This window comes from Sturnira hondurensis, unplaced genomic scaffold (assembly GCF_014824575.4).
Source record: "Sturnira hondurensis isolate 20B ecotype Veracruz unplaced genomic scaffold, ASM1482457v3 Scaffold0009223, whole genome shotgun sequence".
NCBI lineage: Eukaryota > Metazoa > Chordata > Mammalia > Chiroptera > Phyllostomidae > Sturnira > Sturnira hondurensis.
The window spans coordinates 1,936,269-1,946,499 of NW_028081854.1; the positions used below are offsets into that span (position 1 = coordinate 1,936,269).

Sequence of the window (10,231 nt, forward strand, 5' to 3'; positions counted from 1 at the left end):
AGGAGGAACTAAAAACTAAATTACTTGACTGAGATTGACTGGTTAATATTGTCAGGTTTGTTATAATAATCCTGGTCTTTCAATAAAATTTCCTATATACCAACCTGTTACTATATGTTAATTTTTTCTTTGAATAATTTTGCCTTGGATTTTTTAAAAAGTTTTATTCAAGAAGATAAGGCAATTTCCAATAACTTATTTGTTATGATGCCTGTGACTTCTCAAAAAGACACATCAACCGTGTTTAGTTTTTGCACTTGTTCTCTTACTCATTGAATCAAATATGGATGAAAGTGAACTAGCACATAAGCATAGAAGGAGGAGCAGTGAGATCATATTAGCATATTCTAATAACATGTATATTAGTAATATGACATGTTAATCATATACTCTTGTAATATATCTGGTTACTGGATATTTCCTAGAGAGATGATTTGTATAAGATCTTCTGAAGTGTAGCATATGATAAGTTTCAAATTTTAAATTTTCATATAGCCATATGGGTCACACTAAGAATAAAACACCTCCTTGAAATAAGAAATTTCTTTTAAAAAATCACACTCATTCCAATAAACAAAATTTACTGTGAATTTTGCATGTTTTCCAAAGGTTTTGCTGTAATCAGATGTCTATTATAAATTAATTCAGTGAAGGCTTGAAATGGAGTATTGAAACAGTAGTTGTCTATACAAGTTGACCTGATGAAATATTAAACCATCAGTAATTACAGTTAATCAGTGTTATGAATTATTCTTATAATTATTTAATCATAGGCTTTCTTTTAGCATTATACTTGTTTCTCAATCATGTTTCTTCATCTCTTTTCCTTCCTAAATCTATTTTTCATCTTTTCTATTGGTAGAAATGCAGAATAATTTTAATACGATAGTATTGAAAACATTATTAGTCAAACATGCTTTAAAGGATGTATTCTAAAACCAAATACATTCTGCTGTAAATCTTTTATGATACCCATTTTACTTTCCTCCCTCCATCCCTTTATTTCTCTCTTCTTCTCCCCCTCTCACCTTCTTTCCTCTTCTCTTCTCTCTTCCTCTGTATGAGGAAAAAAGGAAACAAGTTGTAGAGGAGAATTATTCTAACAAAAAGCACTTTTATTAAAGACCCATGTTTCTCATCCTTGGGGGACTGAATGAGAAACAAAGGAGGGAAGTGATTGAGGGACAAGATGCCATGGTGATAGAGCTTTAATGGTGTAAAGGAAAAAGAGACTCATAGGACTTTAATGGTACTAGAAAATAAGAGAAAATACCTGCAGAGGGGAGAGGAAAGGGAATTTCAGGTGAAATAGGGGAGGGATTTAGAGGAACAAATACAAAGGATACATGGACAACAACTAAGAAGGGTGGAAATGGGAGGGAGGGGGAGCATGGGGGGTGGGTCGGGATGGGAGTAATAGACAGAAAACTGTACTTGAAAAATAATTAAATAAATTTTAAAAAACCATTCAATAAAAAAAGAAGGTGCTATGTGTTAATACTTAGACACCACTACCTTCAACTTAGTAAAAACTGAAATTCTCATATATCCATGCATGTTTAAATGTGATTCTTAGAATATGGGCTAGGAATATGGCTTTATGAGCATGAGATTACTTGAATTTCATTTAATTAAAACAGGAATCTAAAGCCAAATTGTTGACACATTTGTATTGTCTTTCTCATGTCCGATTCAGTCATTGTCTCAGTGAAAATGTTATCTTCATGGATAAAGAAATATATAAATATAAATAAATAAATATATATATATATATATGTGTGTGTGCATAATGTGTATGTGTGTATGTTTCTATGTTAATATACACTAACACCCACACAGACATACACTTATGAATGTATATTAAGAAATAATGGGAGGATGAACCATAAAATAAATTCTTCAAAATGATTAAACCATTTTCACTCCCACTACAATGTACAAGAGTTTCATTTGCTTCATATCCTCCCCATTTGGTGCTGTTAGTAATTTTGATTTTAAATGTCCTGGTGAGTATGGAATGTTGTATTATTGTGATTTTAATTTACATTAAATTATGTTGAGCCTTTTTACACATACCTATTTGCCATTCTTATATCTTCTTTGCCATTCTTGTATCTTCTTTCACCCATTAAGAGGGGGTTATTAGCCGATCCATTTTTGAATTTTAGAAACTTATATTCATTCTGAATATATTTTCTTTTTCAGATATATTTGAAAATATCCTCTTCCTTCTACTATTTGACAATAACTTGAGGATATTATGTATAGAAAATATTGGTACATTTAATATTTCTAAACTGGCAATTTTGGAAGAAAATGAAAGTAATTAGTATTTAAAACACAGACTTTATAGTTTTAAATTTAATGCAAACATTACATTCTATTCTATTTTTGGTTTCAGGTGCAGTTAAAATCTAGCATTTCTAGTCAGTATGTAATTCGGATGCAACCAACTAATAGATGCCTGTCTACCCTGGAATGTGCAGCTGTTGCTCTTTCCATTTTGGAGAAAAATAATTACATACAAGAGGTATGTATGACTTTGGAAGATTATGTAGTTTTTGACAGGAGGAGTTCAGTTAGATTTTATGTAGAAAATTTAGAAATGCACAGCTTGTTAAATTTGTAGTTCAAGTGAAAAGTAGAATGTATCTATGATAGAGATTTATGTATGTTTGTAACCTATGGTGTTTTTCTGTTAGTTTAGCATTCCAGATCCAATTATTTAAAATTATTTGTATAATTATTCTAAGCTGTACAAAACATTTGCAATATGGTAAATTACACTTAAGTATCATAACAGTAAATATAGGTTTTAGGGGGGCTAGATTTTTCTTCTAGTGTTTTGTACTACTATTTTAGTATGCATTCTTCTATATACAACTTTTTTCTTTTTAGTTAAAAGGACTTTTTTGCATTGTTTCTTTTATTTGAGGAGTTGTACCAACTTCCTGTTTCTTATCAACCATGCTTAAAGTGTAAAAAAATATAAAACTTTTTGACAAAAACACTTCCATAATATGAAAACATTATAACCTACAATCATCATTTTATTCATTTTATTTTTCATGAAAGCCTGATGATTCATATATAATTAATAATCATCACTACAGAATAATGTTTTATTGGGCTCATTAACATATTAAACTTTGGAACATGTAAGAAACTTTGCACTCTGGCAAAAGAAAAAAATGGCAAAATAAGATGTTGTTGGGGGGTTCTTAATCACTGAAAGGTTTGGATAAATACAACTTTAAAAAAAGCCAGAGGATAATGAATATAACTAAATGTTATTTTTTAAGTAACACACACACACAAACACACACCAAGTATTCTTTCCTGTATTCTTTCTCTCTCTGTCTCTTATTCACTATACACTATGGTTACTATCATGTAAGAGGGTGCCTTAGCCATGAAGGGAATGTCAATAATGAACAAAAGCTCAGCTCAGAGTAACTGGGCTAGTTACCAAGCAAAACAGCAAAAGGCCTTTAGAGCAAGAAGGATTTAAAAAGGCCAGGAGCAAGCATTTACTTGTCTTTGCCTCTGCTCTTCTATATCCTGGCATGGAAAATGTTGGAGTTGCAGACATTTCTTCTTTTGATGAAAGATGTAGGCTTTCATGGGTAGGATTTCTGTATGTGTGTGTCAATGTAAGTTGACTTTGTTTTGGATTTATGCAGTTTCACTTTCTCTGTTCCTCTTATTTGAGAAAAATATTCATGAGGGACCCTAGATCCTTACCCCAAATGACTGGGAAGTGTTTTCAGACTTTTCTACCTCCATTCTAACCTTGTTACCTTCTTCTATGTACCTGGCCATTAACATATAACACTTAATATACTGCCATACTTGTCCTTTTTTATATTTACCATTTTTCCTATAATTTCATGTGAGAGAGAAAAAAAACAAAAAATAAACTATACTATATTTAGGTGTCTTAGTATTGTTTAAGCTTGTTTTCCATACAGTCTCTGTGTTTCCCTTTTTATTAGAGGAAAACTCTGTGATCAGCCACCATCAGACCAAGGACCCATTAAAAGTTCAAATATTGAGGGGAAAATATAATATTCTTTGGGTATAGGTTTAAAATTTTCCTCACCTTCTTTTGGGTTCTGAAAAGAATCCTCTATGGACTTTATTCCCTTAATTAGAATTCAATCTTTACTACAATCCTAAACAGAAGCTTTAACCATATTGGTGTTTTGATAACTGATAGGGTGAAGTTCAGGATAGGGTTTGTACTAGTGCTTCTGCTAACTAATGGTGCTATTGCTTCTTCTTTTCACAGTTTTGTAACTCAGATTATTCTAGTATTAATTAATGTACCATCATAGCAGGGAACCCATATTATGTTCTGAGTATAGCATCCAACAACAGACAAAGTTTAAGATACAGAATGGAGACATGACCCTTCATCTCTTCAGCTTTTGTTATTGTTATCTATGGATAAAATTCAACATAAAATCCCAAAGTAATGATGAGGTCCTAGAGTTCTCATTCTGTTTGCTTTTGTCAGCAGGAATAGTCATACTATAGTTATCAGGAGTAGGAAAAGGATGTTTGACAATCAGATTTATGATTTGGGAAGTGCTAACAAGATAGTCGGCTGGAGTATGAGCTGAAGAAATGCATAATGAAACATCCCAAGTTACTTATTATTACAGATGGCAAAAATTTAGCTTTCTTAGTGAGGGAACTCCAAGTTCAGCGTACTCAAATCTAGCTATAAAAAAATGGTACATTCCTCTGAGATACACAAATACTGTCCACTCTAATAGGTGTATTCTTTCTTCCCTAGGGAGGAAATCTATGCCATACATTTTTCCCCAATAACCTTTAACTAGTAACATCATCATAAAAACTTTAAGATGATGGGGAAATTAATGATTTTTCAACTGGCTTTATTCTGTAGAGATAGGGCTCCTGAAAATAATAGCTTTCTTAGTCTATTGATTCATCCTCATACTTTTTTCTTGAGCAGTTTTTCAGACATTTGAAGTAGCATGATATGAGAGCTTTGAATTAGGTTTGAATTAAAACTTCATCATTTATCATCATTACTTTTTGTCAGTGGGCAATTTATGTAATCTTTTTGTGCTTATTTTCTTATCTATAATATAAAAAAAGTTAACTTCATAGTATTGTTGTGAGAATTGAATGGGATAATGTATGTTAACTGTGTGACACCACACACTCAAATAGTTAATCTTTTTGCCCTTTCTTGCCTTTCTGATTGGATTGACAGAAAATTTGAACTGAAAGTTGGTGATTTTAATTCAGCTACAGTAATATTTACTAGGGCTTTTCATACCCTGGAAGCCTTGAACTTGGGAAATTTTTTTTACTATAGAACCATCTATACTTGTGGACTTTTGAAAAATATTTTATTCATTTATTTTTAGAGAGGGAGAAGGAAAGGAAAGAGAGAGAAAAATATTAGCGTGTGGTTGCCTCTCATGAGCCCTCAACTGGGGGACGTGGCCCACAACCCAGGCATGTGCTCTGACTGGGGATTGAACTGGTGACCCTTTGGTTTGCAGGCCTGTGCTCAATCCACTGAGCTACAGCAGCCAGGGCCCTTGTGAACTTTTATAACTAGATATGGCAAAGCTTTGTGCCATAGCCTACGGGCCTTACCTCTACTCAACACCAATATTTGGTAATAAGGTCCCATGAAAACTCACTTTGTACCTACAAACAAAAGGATTTACAAAACTTTGACATTACCTTCAAATAACCTTTTTGTAACTTGCTAATTTTGTAAGAGGACTTTCTTTGTTCCTCAGAACAAGCCCATGTCTTGTGTAGCTTCACATTGCCTCAGATATGTTATAGAAATATTGTCACTTATTATCAAGTAGTATGGCAAACATTTTAATTTATCATCTTAGTGTACCATAATAATAACCTTATAAAGTAGACATTATTTTCCTCATTTCACAAATGAAGAAAATGAGCCAAAGAGAGGATATGTCTGGGGACATATAACTAGTACATGATTACATCAGTCAAGATAGGCTAGATTATTATAACCCAACAATTCTACTTCCAGGAATATATGTGAAGAAATTTGAAACACTAATTCAAAAGAATATATGCACCCCCATGTTTATTGCAGCATTATTTACAATAGCCAAGATTTTGAAGCAGTCCACATGTCCATCGGGAAATGAGTGGATAAAAAAGCTGTGGTACGTTTACACAATGGAATACTACTTGTCTGTAAAAAAGAAGGAAATCTTACCCTTTGTGACAGCATGGATTGACCTGGACAGCACTTTGCTGAGTGAAATAAGCCAGTTAGAGAAAGACAAATACCATATAATTTCACTCATATGTGGGATTTAATGAACAAGATAAACTAACAAACAAAATAGAAACAGATTTATAAATAGAGAACAGACTGACAGCTGTCAGAGGGGAAGTGGGTTGTGGGGCTGCATGAAAAAGGTGAAGGAATTAAGCAAAAAAATTTAAAAAAACTCAAAAATACAGACAGTAGCATTGCGATTACCAGAGGAGAAATAGAGAGGGAGGAGTTAAAAAAGGGTAAATGGGTAAACAGGGCATAAATGGTGATGGATGGAGATTTGACTTGGAGTGATGTACACACAATGCAATATACAAATGATGTGTTACAGAATTGTACACCTGAAACCTGTATAATTTCATTTTCCAATGTCACCTAAATAAGTCCAATTTTAAAAAAAGAACTGAATTAGGCTGCAGTAATTTAAAACCCGAAAATTAGAATGGCATAGTGCAACAAAGGTTTATGCCTCTCATGTCTGTCCAGTGGGATTTCCAGGAGGATCTCTGCTCATTGCAATCACTTAGGGACTCAAACTGATGGAGGTATTCTTGAGGTATTTCATTCTACTTTCTTCAAGGAAAAAATAAGGGGAGGTGGTGAATCATATACTGAGTTTGAAGCTTCTGCCCAGAGGTGGCACACATTATCTGTGCTTACATGTCATTAACCAAAGCTATTTATATAGCCATGTCTAACTTCAAAGGGATCTAGAAAATCCAGTCTGATCATGTACCATGGAGCACTGGAATATTTGTGAATAGCCTCTACTGACAACTACAGAGATAGAGTGGGGAATCTCACTCAGATCTATCTCCAAAATTCTTTCTCTTAATTACCTCAGAAAATTAATAGATGCATATTTTCAGGAGGTAGAAGTTAGAGGCCCTTAACCATAGGAATATTAGTGTTCTCCTGTCCATGAAGAATTTGATGTCATAAAAACCTTTAATTGTCTCAGTCTGTATATGGTCCTAGATATGTTTCCTAAGTAATGATAAATCAGAATCCAGTGATTCCACTATGTTGAGTCTGTAAAGTAATATATAGTTATTTCCACATTTTCTCTCTTGTTTGAAGAAATGAAGCTATTAAAAGAAATTATGAGAACATATATAAGGAACTTTCTACAGCAGCATCATGCAGATTTTCCAAGATATTTGTCTTTTTCTTGTGTAATAGAGCACTTACTACAGTAGTTGAACCATATACAAATTTCTTTTTTAGGAATTCCTGTAAGTAAGAAGTGCCAGGGCTGGGATGCATCAGAGACCTAGATTTTTCCTGTCTTTCTGTTCATCATCATATATATTTGATTTTAATCTTCATATTTATTGCCCTGTAGATACATGTTAGAGGTTATTCCACCTCTAACAATACTGTTCCAGTCAAGAAGAAAGAGAAAGCCTCTGCCTGCTGAGTCTGTCTGATTTTAAAAAGACTCTCCAGAAGCCCCACTTAAGGACTTCCACATACATCTCATTGAATAGATTGTATCATTACCCAATGTCATATTACTAGCTAGACACATTGCCACCTTGAATAAAATTTTTGATTTTTTTAATAAGGAAGAAAAGAATGGATGAATTATGAAGAAGCAACTACCAGTGACTGCTAAAATTTATAAGAATTTACTGTACATTAAAGCTATTAGGCCCTTTTTACTTCTTGTGTTGTATATGTGAGGGAATAAATTGTCACACACATTTTGAAATTTTTGTAGTTAAATATATCATTTTTTCTTTGTTCTTTTTCTTCTTATTTTTTTAACAATCTGCTCAATCAAATGTTGCTATTGTCATCTTAAAAATTTAGGTAAGAGTTCTCAGGCTATGGAAAGAATCTGACTCAAAATGTGTTTAAAACACTGACATCTTTGTATGGTATAAAAAACTAGTACATTGTTTTTATTTAAAAATTTTTAAATTTGGATAACTTTAGGAAAGGCATAATGATCCCATGTTTTTCAAACCTCCACTGTTCTCTGTTACCCTATGAATCCACCCAGTTTACATTACTTACATTAAATGGCTGGCCCTGTAGGTATTTAAATTTAGACTGGTACATATATAGTTAGAATTATTTCAAATGCACTAAAACCTGGATATCTAACTTGTATGTGGTCCATGGACTACTGTGCATTAGTAAAGTATTTACCCATTACTGTCATCATCTAATTGTTATCAGGTAGCAGGAAGCTTGCAGCCTTCTGTGATTGAAAAATGAATCAACTAATTATGATAATCTAAAAATTTCTTGCAGTTCCCATGTTATAGATCAAATTATAATGGCAATGGTTTTTAGTGTGGTTTAAATATTTTAATGTATAAAGCTAAATTTGGACTTTATCACCTATATGGAAAATCAATTTGTGTCTTTTCACTGGAGTTACTTAGTGGTATATAAGGTATGGATTTAAATAAGTTATTAATTTAGTAATCATCATATATTTTAGGGTAACTATTGCTCTTCATAGTTAAAAGCAAATCTTCATCATCATTATCATGCTTGTTTTTGAAGAAAAATTCTAGATAGAAAACCATGACTTGTCACAGACACATTTTTAGTTGTTGTTTTTTTTTTTGTCTTGACAGACTTTACTTCGTCCTCTTCAAGCTTTATGCTCTTTCCAGCTTCAGCATGGTGCTCGAATTCGCCTCAGCAAGGAACACCTTCTGAAAAATGGATTGTATCCTAAATCAATGCCAAAGAACAAACGTAAACTCAGGAAAATGGAACTGTTAATGAACAGTGTAAAAATTTAGTACAAAGATTCTTACAGTGCTATTTATGGTGTCTTTGGCTGACAGTATCAGACAAAGTTCTCATAAAATTTAAGTCTGCAGGTTTTTTGAGTGTCTAAAGAATGAAGATTGCATACTGAACCTGCCCAGAAGAACAATGCAAATCAAATAGCCATAAAAGCAAACAAACATAAATTACACTTACTCAGTGAAAAAGCAAGGTTTTATACTGTATTTATTTTTTTAAATGTGCCTCTATGAATTTTTTCAAATCCACAATTTGAGATTTGATTAGTTGTTGATCTGGGTTAGAAGTTTTTGTTTTACAGTGAAAGAAAATTGTGTCTGATTGGAACAGTAATATTTCCATTAATATTTTATAGATAATTAAGTGTAGACCTATATTAGAGGATACTTCCATCAATCTGCAATAGTATACATAAACTTTATAGTTTGAAATAAGTAACAAAAATAATAACTAAGAAGTTTAGATTGAATTTACTTATTTCATAAAATAGTACAACAGAATAATGAAACTAAGTATTCTTTAGGGACTAGACTTAAACTCAGCTAATGTGATTAAATGTTCTGTTAATGCCCCTAATTTTTTTATTATGGTGTAATTGGCATATAACAGTATATTAGTTTCAGGTGTACAACATATTGATTTTATATTTGTATATTATGAAATGATCACCACAATACATCTTGTTAACATTTGTCACCATACGTAGTTTTCTTTCTTGTGATGAGAACTTTTAAGATTTACTCTTTTAACAACATTAAAATATTCAGTACAGAGACTTCCACCAAGATGGAGGCATAGGTGGAAACACTGTGCCTTCTCCCACAACCAAGTGTGAATACAACAAAGGTTTGGAGAACTAGGACACACCCAAAGACCAGAAAATGGAATTATACAGAAGTCCGACAAACTACGAACCGTTCAACAGGGACGGTAAGAGAGGTGGAGCCAGCAGCGGAGCTGGGTCAGGCAGGACAGATTCCCCGACCTAGGCGCGCAGGCAGCCCGGAACCAGTTGGGGTGTGGGGCAGACTGACCACGGTCGCACATTCGCGCACAGTGAGACTGACCACGCAGGCCCCAGGGTGTGAAGCCAGTGGTGGAGGGCTGACGGCGGCGGCACACTCGCATGCAGTGGAACGAAACCCG

General features: G+C 33.3%; 1 protein-coding gene across 1 annotated transcript in view; it reads left to right on the plus strand.

Annotated features, from left to right (window-relative positions):
• The window catches only part of LOC118994276 (tRNA-uridine aminocarboxypropyltransferase 2), a 118,244-nt gene extending 108,394 nt beyond the window's left edge, over positions 1–9,850 (plus strand). Inside the window, exons 5-6 of the mRNA XM_037056902.1 lie at positions 2,402–2,530; positions 8,908–9,850. Of these exons, the coding sequence (XP_036912797.1) occupies positions 2,402–2,530; positions 8,908–9,078 (300 nt within the window). The 3' untranslated portion in view covers positions 9,079–9,850. The remainder of the gene's footprint in view (positions 1–2,401; positions 2,531–8,907) is intronic.
• The last annotated feature ends 381 nt before the right edge of the window (positions 9,851–10,231 follow it).